Here is a 14493-nt window from a genome sequence, read left to right as displayed (position 1 = left end):
GGAAATTACAGAAAGCATGCTGGGATTTGAAAATACGTATGAGAATTTTTAAAGTTGAGGCGTTGCTTGACTGAGAGCCAACGTAGGTCAGTAAGCAGAAGGGTCACAGGCAAATGGGACTTGGTGCACGCAAGGACAAAGTCATCCAAAACTCTGCTGCCAGAGTTTAGAGAGTGAAATGTGAGAGTCCAGCCAGGAGTGAATTGGAATAGCCAAGTAATCCTGTAATAAAGACAAATGAGTACTTCAGCAGATGAGCCGAGGCAGCAACGAAGTTGGGCAGTTAGAGGGTACAAATAGCCGGTCTTAGTGATGTGGTTAGCAGATGGCTATTGGAAATTATTAGATATTGGAAAAACAATCTGCAATTTAGCAACAGTGGAGGAACCGAGAAAGATGGTGGTGAGGTAGAGCGTGAGGGTGTCGCCAGCGTACATGTGGAAACTAACGTACTTTTAGAGGTTATCACTGAGGGCATGTGGATGAGAAACAGGATGTGGTCAAGCACAGAAGCAGAGGGGACAGCCGGGTGCAGAAGTTAGAAGAGAAGCCATTGCAAGTGCCACTCTGGCAACAATTAGAGAAATAAAAACAGGGCCAAGCGAGTGCTGTCCCACCCAACTTGACAACAATAGACGGGCATTAGGGAAGAATGATGTGGTCAGCCTCAAAGTTACAGATCAAGGAGGACAAAGAGGGATCATTGACCAATATTTTAGAGGACATTAGGCATCAATGATATTGTGTGCAACAGAAAGTAGTGTGCAGGTCAGACCAAGGTAGAGGTGAGGTGGTCTCTTCTTTCAAGGGCATCCATGAATCATTTGGATTTTGAATGGGACCTATTCAACCCACAAGATTACCAAATTTATTGGATACAATTTCATAATCTGTCATAGTGGAACTTATGATACTGGACTGCAAGTCTAACATCATGTGCACAATATTGCTCCTTGCCTAAACCTTTCTGAACTGTTTACATTTCACCACATTTGTTGATTCAGCCGAAATAAATTTGTCAACTTTTCACCATAACTGAAATTTCCGATATCTAAAATTATACTAGATGTACAGAATTATTAAAAATACATAGACACATTTGCCTATTGATTTTTGTGTTTGATACATTCATTAAAGTTTATATTTCAAGGCTTCAGCTCGAAGTCTGGACTATGTTTGAATACTTCACCAAAATATTTTCAAGACAAATAACTTTCAACCACATTTGCTCATCATTTTCAAGCAACACAAGTTCAAGGGTAAATCCCCTCATTAGGTGAAGAATTAAATAATTTACTTGTCACCTCCTCCATCCTACCATCCACCAGAATTGCAGAGATCACATGGCCAGCACATGAAATATTCAGCAACCTGTGTCAGGTGACAAAGTGTTCGTTGTTCAACTCCAAAACTTAATACATTCACCTAAATTGGCAGGTAACAGCATACTTGAGTTTAGAGGGACACAGTCTAATCGAGGGAGTGACAAGCTTTAGTAAACCAATGAAAAATACGTAGCATAAAAACCTAGAAATTTAGAGAAAGCAGAAACGTAAAATTGAGTCCACATTACTGAACAATCTGGATCAGCAGAAAGTCTTTCTCCTAGTTTCTTCAAACAGCAAAGTTTAAATTAATCAAATATTTTGGTTTGTGCACCAAGTTTGATTGTGGCTTCAAATTCTTACTACTTGGTATCAAAAGCTTTTGGAAAGAAATACATAATTTACAGACTGTTAACCTGCAGAAGCATGTAATGCAATCCTATGTATTGGACCATTTCTAGCAAGTTCCTGGACTATTATTGTAAATAGTAATTCCCTTTGTCAACACAACCTAGAAACGCAATTTCTACAGCTTTTCTACAGAACCACCCTTCATTACCCCACAAATCACATTTAATTGAAACAAAGAAAATTGAATTACTCTTCATAAAGATCACTTGAAAACTATACTAGATAAAATCATAAAAGCTTAAAACACAGAATCGGAGACAGTACTCCAGTTGAGGCCAAACCAGTGTTTTGTAAAGATGCACCAAATTTCCTTGCTTTTGTACTTTATGCTTCTTTTTATAATGCTCATTATCCCCGTCTGCATTTTTAACCACTTTCTCAAACTGCCCTGCCATCTTGAACAATTTGTGCACAGTTACCCCTCAATCTCTCTGCCCCTGCATCCTGTTTAGAATTCTACCATTTTAGATCATCTCTCTTCATTCTTCCTACCTAAACGCATTACTCCTTGCACTAAATTTTATTTGCCATGAGTCCGGTCATTCCACCAGCCTCAGTCCGTTTGAAGTTTATCACTATCTTCCTCACAGTTCACAATACTTGGAAGTTTTGTGCCATATGCAAATTTTGAAATTGTGCCCTGCACCCACCAAACCAAAGTTATCAACACAGATTAAGAAAAGCAGTGGTCGTATTACCAATCCCCGCAGAACCCCACTTTTTATGTTCCTCCAGTCTGAGAAATAACCATTCATCACTATGTTTCCTATCACTGAATCAAAACCATACTGCCACTGGCCCTTTTATTCCATGGGTTTCAACTTTGGTGGAATGTCATCTAAAAGGCACCATATCAACAAAATTACCCTCTTCAACACGTCAAAAAACTTAAAATTGTTATAAAGACAATTTGTCCTTAAATCCATGCTGGCTGTCTTCAATTATTCCTTATTTGGGACCATTTTTTTAAAATTTAAAGATGGAGTTTATTTGTTAGTCACAACTAAGGCTTACATTAACACTGCAACAAAGTTACTGTGAAATTCCCCTAGTTGCCACAGTCCGGCATCTGTTCGGGTCAATGCAACTAACCAGCGCGTCTTTCAGGATGTGGGAGGAAACTCACAGACACGGGGGGAATGTGCAAACTCCACACAGACAGTGACCCAAGCCAGGAATCAAACCCAGGTCCCTGGCGCTGTGAAGCAGCAGTGCTAACAACTGTGCCACCCCTAAAAGCTGTCCCACCATAAAGATTAAATTGACTAGCCAGTAGATGATGGGTTTACCCTTGCATCCTTTTTTGAACAAAGTTGTAACATTTACAATTCTTCAGCCCTCTGGCATCATCCTGGCATTGCAGGACAATTGAAAAATTATGGCCAATTGTCATCCCTCAGTATCCTTAGATGCATCCAATCTGGTCCTGGCGACTCTCCAACTTTCAAGTATAGATAGCCTATAAAATACTGCCTTTATCAATATTTAGGCCATAAAGTCTCTCAACTACCTCTTTACTGACCCCTCTCTCCATGCCCAAACTGCTTTTTGGTCCTTAATTGATTGTGTTCCTGGTCCAGGAAGGAGGGCTTCATTTTCATAGATCAATGGGAAGTTTTCAGGAGAGGATGGCACCTGTACAAGAGGGAGGGGTCACAACTAAGTTGGAAGGGCACAAATATCCTGGCTGGGAGCTTTGCTAGTGCAGTTCGGGGGGGTTTAAACTAGGATGGCAGGGGGGTGGGGATCAAACTATTAGGTCTATAAGAGTGGAGGCTGGGGACGAGCTTGGGGCTGGGACAAGGCTGGCAAAGAAGAAGAGCACTCTGGGGGAGGACGACCTCACTGAGCCTGGAGGTCTGGAGTGCTTATACTTCAATGCAAGGAGCGTAGCAGGTAAGACAGACGAACTTGGGGCCTTAATGCGCACGAGGAATTTGGATGTGGTTGCGGTGACAGAGACTTGGTTGAAAGAGGGACAGGACTGGCAGCTGAATATTCCGGGGTACAAGTGTTTTAGGCGAGACAGAGGAGGGGCCAAAAGAGGTGGGGGAGTAGCGGTATTAGTTGGAGAGCATATTACAGCGGTGCAGAGGGAGGACAATTCAGAGGGGTCGTGTAACGAGTCACTCTGGGTGGAGCTCAGAAACAGGAAAGGCGCAGTCACTATGTTGGGGGTGTACTACAGGCCCCCAACAGCCCAAGGGAAGTGGAAGAATGGATATGTCAGGAGATACTGGATAGGTGCAGGAAAAATAGGGTTGTTGTAGTGGGAGACTTCAATTTCCCTGGTATAGACTGGAAATCGCTGAGGGCAGGGACTCTGGATGGGGAGGAATTTGTCAAATGTGTACAGGAGGGTTCGTTGGAACAATATGTAGACAGCCCGACTAGAGAGGGGGCTATACTGGACCTGGTACTGGGGAATGAGCCCGGTCAGGTCTTCAAAGTTTTGGTAGGGGAACATGTGGCAAATAGTGACCACAATTCTGTTAGCTTTAGGATAGTGATGGAAAAGGATGTGTGGTGTCCCAAGGGTAAGGTGTTGGATTGGGGGAAGGCTAACTTTAGTGGGATCAGGCAGAAATTGGCAGCTCTTGATTGGGAGAGGCTGTTTGAGGGTAAATCCACATCTGGTATGTGGCAGTCTTTTAAGGAACGGCTGTTAGGGCTACAGGACAAGCATGTGCCTGTAAAAAAGAAGGATAGGAAGGGTAGGATTAGAGAACCGTGGATAACCAGGGAAATTGAGGGACTGGTCAAAAAGAAAAGAGAGGCGTATGTTAGGTCCAAGCAGCTAAAAACGGAGGGAGCTCTGGAGGAGTACAAAGAAAGTAGGAAAGTACTCAAACGGGGAATTAGAAGAGCAAAAAGGGGCCACGAAATGTTCTTGGCAGACAGGATTAAGGAGAATCCCAAGGCATTTTATTCATACGTTAGGAACAAAAGGGTTGTTAGGGAAAAAATCGGACCTCTCAGGGACAATAGTGGGGACTTATGCTTGGAGCCCAAAGAAATAGGGGAGATCCTAAATGAATACTTTGCGTCGGTATTCACAAAGGAGAGGGATGTGTTGACTGTGAGTGTCTCTGAGGGGAGTGTTGAACCGTTGGAGAAAATCTCCATTACAAAGGAGGAAGTGTTAGGTTTGTTAGAGAATATAAAGACTGACAAATCCCCAGGGCCTGATGGAATCTATCCAAGGCTGCTCAGGGAGACGAGAGGTGAAATCGTTGGGCCTCTGACGCAAATCTTTGTCTCGTCACTGGACGCAGGTGAGGTCCCAGAGGATTGGAGGTTAGCCAATGTGGTCCCGTTATTTAAGAAGGGTAGGAAGGATAACCCGGGTAATTATAGGCCGGTGAGCTTGACGTCCATGGTGGGGAAGTTGTTGGAGAAGATTCTTAGAGATAGGATGTATGCGCATTTAGAAAGGAATAAACTCATTAACGAAAGTCAGCATGGTTTTGTGAGAGGGAGGTCATGCCTCACTAACCTGGTGGTGTTTTTTGAAGAAGTGACCAAAATGGTTGACGAAGGAAGGGCCGTGGATGTTGTCTATATGGACTTTAGTAAAGCGTTTGACAAAGTCCCTCATGGTAGGCTAGTGAAAAAGGTTGGATCTCATGGGATAAAGGGGGAGGTGTCGAGATGGGTGGAGAACTGGCTTGGTCATAGAAGACAGAGGGTGGTAGTGGAAGGGTCTTTTTCCGGCTGGAGGCCTGTGACTAGTGGTGTACCGCAGGGCTCTGTATTGGGACCTCTGCTTTTTGTGATTTATATAAATGATCTGGAAGAAGGAGTAACTGGGGTGATCAGTAAGTTTGCGGATGACACAAAACTGGCAGGACTTGCAGATAGTGAGGAACATTGTCAGAGGCTACAGAAGGATATAGATAGGCTGGAAATTTGGGCAAAGAAATGGCAGATGGAGTTCAATCCTGATAAATGCGAAGTGATGCATTTTGGTGGGAATAATGTAGGGAGGAGCTACACGATAAATGGAAGAACCATAAAGGGTGTAGAGACGCAGAGGGACCTGGGTGTGCAAGTCCACAGATCTTTGAAGGTGACGTCACAGGTGGAGAAGGTGGTGAAGAAGGCATATGGCATGCTTGCCTTTATAGGACGGGGCATAGAGTATAAAAGTTGGGGTCTGATGTTGCAGATGTATAGAACGTTGGTTCGGCCGCATTTGGAATACTGCGTCCAGTTCTGGTCGCCACACTACCAGAAGGACGTGGAGGCTTTGGAGAGAGTACAGAGGAGGTTTACCAGGATGTTGCCTGGTATGGAGGGGCTTGGTTATGAGGAGAGATTGGGGAAACTGGGGTTGTTCTCCTTGGAAAGACGGAGGATGAGGGGAGACTTAACAGAGGTGTATAAAATTGTGAAAGGCATAGATAGGGTGAACGGTGGGAAGCTTTTCCCCGGGTCGGTGGTGACGTTCACGAGGGGTCATAGGTTCAAGGTGAAGGGGGGGAGGTTTAACACAGATATCAGAAGGACATATTTTACACAGAGGGTCGTGGGGGCCTGGAATGGGTTGCCGGGCAAGGTGGTGGACACACTGGGAACGTTTAAGACTTATCTAGACAGCTGTATGAACGGAGTGGGAATGGAGGGATACAAAAGAGTGGTCTAGTTTGGACCAGGGAGCGGCGCGGGCTAATTGTTCTTTGTTTCTCGTTTCAAGGCTTCATTCTATGATCATCTTGCTGGTGCCAGTACAGAGCGAGACTGCGGATAGTTGGGAACCTGTCTCGGGGGCAGGGAATTCATATGGTGTTCGTGGAGTGGAAATGAATAGGGTTGGGAAGCATTTTCCGATCAGGGCCAGTGTGATCTCCTGGACTCGTTTCGATCGCCTCAGGGGGTCGGAGAGGAATTTCCCAGATTTTTTTTCCCCATATTGGCCCTGGGGTTTTCACTCTGGGTTTTCGCCTCTCCCTGGAGATCACATGGTCTGGAATGGGGGGGTAGGGGTGAGTTAATAGGTTGTGATGAACAAAGCATCATAGCTGTGAGGGACAGCTCGGGGATAGGATATTAGTATGTAGATAGGCTGGAAAATTGGGCGGGGATCCTGGATTCAGGATTCAATCCTGGACCGGGGAGCGGCGCGGGCTTGGAGGGCCGAAGGGCCTGTTCCTGTGCTGTATTGTTCTTTGTTGTTCTTTGTTCTTTTCCACCCTTTTACTATTTATATGCCCACGGGAAACTTCGTCGTTAACTGTTAATCCCTTCACATACTCTATGCTGTACTTATTTCTTTTTTCACTTCCCATCTGAGCTTTGTATTCAACATAGCTCCCATATTTCCCCTCACTTTGGAAAACAGGTACTAAAGATGTTCCAACTGCAAACAATCTGCTGCGTTAACAAGTTATAAAATACAAATGGACATGGTGGATAGCAGAAATCAAGCACACAATAGGCAATAATATACAACAAAATTTTTATAACCCAAGTCCCAACACTTTAAATAAATGCAGTATCTTCACATTCTCATTTTCCCAATAGTATTTCACAAAGAATTCTGCACATAGTGACTTAGTGAATATCCTGTGCATTTGCGAAAATTAGATTTTAAGCAAAATATTTAAATTAATAAAGACCTACCAACGCAAGCGTTGAGAAAGAGCCAATCTGATCTTTTCATTCTGTTCTTTATTTGTTTAAGTCTTTTGAAGTCCACTTCCAGTTCTTCTTTACTGCCCACAGCTCCAGGTGCCAGCTCAATTCTCTGAAAGTCCATTTTCATCGCAGATTCACGTTTAGGTATGGGAGGGGATCTCCTTTGGCTATTGCCACCACTGCCACTGCTCCTCCATCGAGCCCTGTCCTGCTCATTGATCAATGATGAAGCTTCCTCTGGCTCTGCAAATTCAATTGCTTCCAAATTATTAGGTCTAGGATAGTCACAGACTACACATTTGCGAGACTTGGGACAGTTCTCATATGTGCAAGCTGTGCATGTCCAATGCAGTGCTTTTGTGTTCAGTCTGTTTCTGTCATTATATTCTTCACATGGGTCCTGAGAAGCCTGAACTGGTCTTGAAATACAACCAGATGACTGGGGGGACTCCGTGGGACTTCTAGTCCGACGTTGGGACAAACATTGAGTGCATCTTATTGCTCTTGGCCAATTCAGGTAAGTACACAGGTGGCATGACCACTTGCTTGCACTTTCTGAATTGTAAGTTGATTTAACCCTTGGTCTAGCACTAGAGTCTGGACAAATCAGAGGGCTGCTGCTACCCTCTATACTTGTAGTATCCCAGTCTTGATGCAAATCACTCGAGCTGCCCCTGATTGGATCTTCTGTAATTATAGTGCCATTAGGTCTTGGTGCACGACACATGGTGCATTTGATTGCAGAGGGCCAGTTTTCATATGTGCAGTATTCACAGGCCCACTTTATTCCATATTCAGTCATCGTTGCTCACACCCAGCACCAGTCTTCAATGTTGGATTGGAGTCTGCAAAATAAAATCAAGTCGTATCAAGTCCAGGAATTCTCGTGCAACCCATCTTAGCAGAATATATTAAATGCAAGCATTATAAATGACTGTTATTTTATGTAATAGTCCAATAAGAAATGCATTTGAAAGAAGGATATTGTATTTTTTTTAAAGTCAATAGGAATACTGGATGTTATTGAAGTCCAGAATACTCTACAGTTCCCACCACACCAAAATAAGTCAATTCAATAATAAAATTTGTATTTAAAATCAGTAAGTTATCAAATGGAACACAAACCACCTAATCTAGTTAGCCCGCTTCTATATTATAGTGGAGCTAGCTTAAAAGAAGCCTCTTCCGGTACATCATTTTAACAGTTCAACCATTAGTAATTAAATGAAAATGTGATGGATTAAACTTACACCTTCTGGATGCACCATTCAAACCTAGAGAGCTTTTTGATGTTTCTAACCAAAATTACTTAGCAATAATCAACACTACAAAGGTGCCGGGGTTAAATCTACTTATGTTAGTGTGGAATAAGCTAACTGTAATTAAGAAAGGGATTTTCTTTTGTTATTATTGCATGGATTAGGACAATGCCATGGGTATAATTCTGGACAATTGCGCCAAAGCAACTATACATTTAATTTTCGCCCCAAGGTATTAACTTAATTGGTACCAGACAATCGATGTGACCACAACATAGTATGCGTTTGGTATCTCAAACTAGGAACTTGGGTTACCAGGTGGGAAAAAAAAAACTTGCAAATTTGCTCATTTGTGAAGTCCTCACACAAAAAATTCCTATACTCCACTATGTTATACTAGATATTTACAGGGACACACTTCATGAATTAGTGTGCGCTCTGGTACAAGCTATCTCCAATTACACCCAGCATGTTCCATTCTTCAAACACAAGCTCTGAAAAGCAATCCAGAATCCATTATAAAATCTATTTGTTCAGAATCAGGCAGGACATCTATTATTACTCCCACATTAAATTTGTTTATAACAAGATTCCCTTGCATACGAAAAGCTGTTTGGATGATATTGAAAATACGTATTCATAGATATTTCAGGGGAGATGCAACATATCCTTTTTCACCATTTACATAAATCTTATAATTTAATAACTGGTCATATAATCGGGATTATATTAGCATGCCAACTTTAAGAATTTGAAATCAGTTTTCAAAATCTGGTATCAGCCTAAAAAAAGTGACCATTAAGCTTGCCATTAAAAACCCGCTGGTTAACCATGTCCTTTGGAGGAAGGAAACCTGCCCTCCTTACCTGGTCTGGCCTACATGTGATTCCAACTCCATACCAACTCTTAACTGGACGCTGAAATGGCCTAGAACATCTCTCGGTTCAAGAAGGTGGCTCAACCCCACCTTCAAGACAACTAGGGATGGGAAGATGCCAGCCTTTCCATTGACGCCCATATCCTGAGAATGAACAATTAAAAAAAGAGCACTGGAAAATTTCCATTAAAATGAAGAGCCAAGAATGTCCAACATTTCCAAGAATGACCACCGGTCTAAGGTTAACCTTAACAGCAGAGTCAATTGTTGTGCTAATTTATGGACTGTTTGTTCAGTAGGGCCAAACCAAATGAATAATCAAATCATACAAACACAGGAGGTCATTCAGCCGATTATTCCCCTCCCTACTCTTTTCCCCATAGCCATGCAAAATTTTCCCTTTTGAAATAATTATCCAGTTCTGTTTTGTAAGTTGACAACAACTCTGCTTCTAATTCTTCGTAGTACACTACTTCAGTGATAAGTTATGACCTGCAATGGTCTGTAAAAGGAATTTAGTTCAGAATTTAGCTGCAATAGAGTCATATACCTGGGTTGCAAACACAAATGTCTGAAGTATTTTTCATTTATTTTGATTTTAAGCACAGATAATTCAAGGTACAATAGTGGAAGTCAGCTGTGCATTTTAGAAATAAAACTGCAAGGCAGATCTTTCAACGAATCATGCAGGAACAGTGGCCTAGTTTTACAGCTGTACATCCTCCTTTGGAATTTAAAAATTTCTGTTTCCATTTCTGGAAACATTGCGCTACTTTTGTACATTGGAACCCTACTATAACACGGTCCACGGGATTCACATCTCAAGACTGTACTATCGTTAAGACCACATTACAAGCCTTCCTAATTTAATGAATTAGTACTTCACTGGACAAATCCTATTGAAACAAAAATCTGAGGGTCCAAGACGGACCGGTATACTGTAGTTCTACGCTACAACACATCATTTTACAGAGGGCTCCCAATATATTTACAAATGCTGACTGTTTTTTCTAAGTACTTTGTGATCATTTGTACTATATTCTAAAGATTAAGTTTCTTCTAATTCTTCAACTGTATATACATTAATGTTGCTCCGTGCAGTCTACAGAAACCACAGTAAACATCATTTCCAATGCAGATAACTTAGCACTCTTAGCCTACAAGAACAACAACCCCAAAATAATGGTTACACCAGCAATTACCTTCCAGATAACCATAAAAATGGATCTGCTTGAGAACACATTTTGATCCAAAGAAACTAACTTTTAAAAAGATATTTTTATATACATCCAGATTCCTCAATGGAGCAAGTAGTGTAAGGCACATATTTGCAGGTTTGGCTTTTGAGTTGATCACTACTGTATCATTTGAGATTCAGCATAACCAATGGAAAACAGAGATCCACTACAAGTATACGAAAATAGCACTTGTATTTGTGAGCAGAAATAAAACTTAAAACTGACTGACATGTTTTCCATTGATACATACTGTCATATTTCAAGTTACATGCAAAATGTTATGGAGTAACTTTTCTTTTGAACCAATCACAGATTTCAAAATTCTGGACTACATTAGCAAAAGCTATTTCTATAAAATTACACCACCGTAGGTTGTAAGCATATGAAAAGTATCTCTTTGATAAAAGGATAATTGTTACTGTGTGTTTGATTTAAGTGCTTTTTACAAGACAAAGTTAGAAATTTAATTGCAAAGAATCCTTAAACAGATCAAAACTCAAAGATTTGTTTGAACATTGCATCTTGATCCTTCAGATGTTAACAAATTAATGTTAAGTATTGTTTCACTCAATGACCAAAGCAAGTTTTGAAATACTATCTGTAAATTGTTACATACCCTTTATGTTTTAAAAGGTCACAAGTTGCATGATGATCAAAACTAATACACAAAAACCTTCTATGTACATTACAACATCTTGCATGACTCATTTTCAGGAAACTTTAAAATGTCTTATATTGAAGAAAATAGGTGCAGAGAAAAATAGAGAATAGAGAATGACAGCAATTGGAAGGGTTGGATAATTACTTTGGAACCAGGAGTAGATAGAAAGGCCAATCTCATCCTCATTCACACACATGCAATTTCCAACAGGAGTCACAATACTGATCAGCAGGATTCCAACCATTCATTTCTCCCTCCCTGATCTAGTGCTATGGAAGACAATTGTAGCATCACTATTCAGCTAACTCAACAAAAGTTTAAAAATAAATTAGGGTCTGCCCGGACTAGACAGCTCAATCCCATAAAGGAACTTTCAATCCAGTACAATCACTACACACAGAACATGCTACATACACAATCCATGATGAAATACCCTAGATCAGCCCTTTTACATGGAACCTTAGGTTACAACATATAAATCTGAAACAAAACAGTTTTGACTAAATTGGAAGCCGAAACCAGCACTAGATCTTTCCAAAGCAAACATTTATATTAGTTCTGAAATTCACCTCAAAACATTACACCTCCTATCTATTGCACAATCTGCAGAGTTTAATAATGAATGTTACAAGGGGGATACAAGTTTCACAGCCTGATATTCAAGTGGAGCTCTAATAGAAAACAGAATGAAGGAACTGACATTATCACCAAGAAGCTGAATATATCTTATTTACTGCTAATGAGAATGGAAGCAAAGAAGCAACTTCAATCTTTATCCAAGAATAAAATTACATCATCTTCTGGCTACACAGCCTCAGCCCCTAGGTCAAATCAAGATTTCTAAAGATAGAAGTGAACACCAAAAAGTTCTGTCTAATTTACTATTAAACAATATCAGTCCACATCTGAACTGCATTTTACTATTAAAAATTGTATTAATAAGCAAAGTGAGAATACAGACACAAAATCAGATAATCTGAATTAAGCAAATCGGAATTAAAAGCCGACTGCTGCCACTCTCGATTTCAGCAAATTTTGATCAACTGAACGGCAACTCTGGATTCGGGGAGAGTGGTGGGAACGCCAAGAGGGTTTACTAGAATACGGTTCAACAAACGTCAAAAAACATCGTAAATTTATCTAACAACCCACCGGTTCTAGACAAAAACCTCCCATTAGACTACAACTGTAAACGAAGCAGTCAGCAATAAACTGAAGTCGAGAAAGACTCCATTTACAAATGTTTGCAGAACTGATGTTAAACTGGAACGTTGGCCACATTGCAAAAAGAGCCAAAATTGCTACAAAATCGTACATTTCTAAATGTTTTACTTTTCCTTGTATTCGGCCACGCTGATTGTATCGTAAAAATATGGGTTTCAGTAACAACAAGGGCGCAATGATTGGTGAATCTTTGCTCGTACAGTGGCCTGTTTGCAAACACTCGAGTTGTTCATTCGAGGTAAGTAAATCACCACAAACGTGGCATTATTAAGTGGAGCAAATGCAATTGGAAGCAGAGCCCCTGAGAAAGGAAACGCCAGGCCAAGCTAGGTATGTTTATTTCTGTACCGCAACATCTGCATTGTTTTTTTCTTAAAATCACTAAGTTTGAATGATTATCCAGAGTCTGCTACAACATCGTCACAGTTCATTTTTCTGAAAAATCCGCGATACATAAAATAAAAACCAGAATTTCCTGACCTCCCCCCCCCCCCCACATGCAACTAAAAAAAAAAATTGCAATCCCAGGACTAATTTCCCCCTGACAAGTGCATCGACAATGACTGTTGGCGACAAACTTTTGAAGAACTCTTGCCCATAAAGACCTTTAGGCTTTGTTTAAGATTGAAGCTAATCCCGCACAGCAGGTCAGCAGAGAGTTTCATCTCTCTCCGTCCCCTTCCCTCCAAAGCAGCCGTGCACATATACAGTTAAACAAAACACTAACTTTATCACCCCCCCCCCCTTTGGGAGCGGACCTGAACAAGATCCTAGCCGGGCTGCGGTCAGGTTTCTGTCACGTCGCGCTGGGTGAACCAAGAGGGCGGTTTGGAGCTGCAGGATTTTTTTTTCCCTGCCTCACTCACACACTCTCTCTCTCTCTAGTTTACCATCGAGCAGCAGTTACCTAATTCCAGATCTCGGGCACCGGCCTCTCACTCAGCGGCGCTGGGGCTGCTGCTGCACCACCTCCACTCCGCCGCCGTGGCTGCTCGCCCATTATGTTTACTTTAGTGTGCAAGAGGGGCAGCAACAAACTGACCTTCTTTTCCTCCCCTCGCACTCTGGCCTCTCCGCCGATCTGCCTCCCACCCGCCCCCCTCCCTCCCCGCCGCCGCTGTTTCCCCCCCTCTCTCTTACATGGTGGCCGGGTCAAATTTTAAAAAATCTCCCTCCTCCTTCTTTCTCTTCCCCCCCCCCCCCTTCCCGCTCACTCCCACCGCACCTCACCCCGTCCGACTGGCGACCTCCACCTTCCTTCCTTCCTTCCCCCCGTCTCCCCTTCCCCCCCCCCCTCCTCCCCGAACCGCCTCCTTTTTTTCTTAATTTTAAGACATTTTTTCCCCCCCTTCTCTTTCCCTCAGGGCTGCTCCGTTCGACTCTAATGGCGGCGGCAAGGGGGACAACAGGCAGACAAAAGTTGGCTGGGATATTTCCCGACGTCACACCGCACCTCGCGCCGGCGCCGCTCCGCTGATTGGCCGCCGCTCCCGAGCTCCGCCGCCGCCCATCCAATCGCCGCCGCCGACCTTGGGTGTTTTGGAACCGACGTCACCCCGAGTCACCGGGCTGTGACGTCACCGCGTCAACGCGCCGCCGAGTGGGGGGGGGAGAAGGTCACGTGAGGGCCTCCCCGCTCCTGCCCTCTGATTGGCCCGCGATTACATCACACAGTTCGGCGGGAGTAAACGCTCCAGCTGATCCAAAGAGCTGGTGTCAAAAGAAGTGTCACCAGGGAATGCTCAAAGCCCAATACTATTAAACTTTAATACGCCTTAAAAAAAACTCACTCAACTTGTAATTCAGGTGATCCACTTCGGTAGATGGAAGGCGGAGATGCAATACAAAAATATAGGATACA

The 14493-nt window shown here is 42.5% G+C and overlaps 1 protein-coding gene across 7 annotated transcripts in view; it reads right to left on the bottom strand.

Annotated features, from left to right (window-relative positions):
- Nucleotides 1–14071, bottom strand: part of LOC144500466 (ubiquitin thioesterase ZRANB1) — a 79320-nt gene extending 65249 nt beyond the window's left edge. For 2 of the 7 annotated variants that reach the window (XM_078223421.1, XM_078223427.1), the window contains exons 1-3: nucleotides 13540–14015; nucleotides 9499–9653; nucleotides 7359–8218 (exon numbers count right to left, since the gene is read on the bottom strand). In XM_078223421.1, the coding sequence (XP_078079547.1) occupies nucleotides 7359–8175 (817 nt within the window). In that variant the 5' untranslated portion in view covers nucleotides 8176–8218; nucleotides 9499–9653; nucleotides 13540–14015. Of the gene's footprint in view, nucleotides 1–7358; nucleotides 8219–9498; nucleotides 9654–12723; nucleotides 13122–13390 lie in introns of those variants that run through there. The other 5 variants (XM_078223420.1, XM_078223426.1, XM_078223422.1 and 2 more) reach the window with 4 other exon arrangements.
- Between the last annotated feature and the right edge of the window lie 422 nt (nucleotides 14072–14493).

This window comes from Mustelus asterias, chromosome 11 (genome assembly GCF_964213995.1).
Source record: "Mustelus asterias chromosome 11, sMusAst1.hap1.1, whole genome shotgun sequence".
NCBI classification, from domain to species: Eukaryota; Metazoa; Chordata; class Chondrichthyes; order Carcharhiniformes; family Triakidae; genus Mustelus; species Mustelus asterias.
The sequence above is the reverse complement of the archived record's forward strand: the minus strand, read 5'-3'. Positions and strand labels throughout refer to the sequence as shown.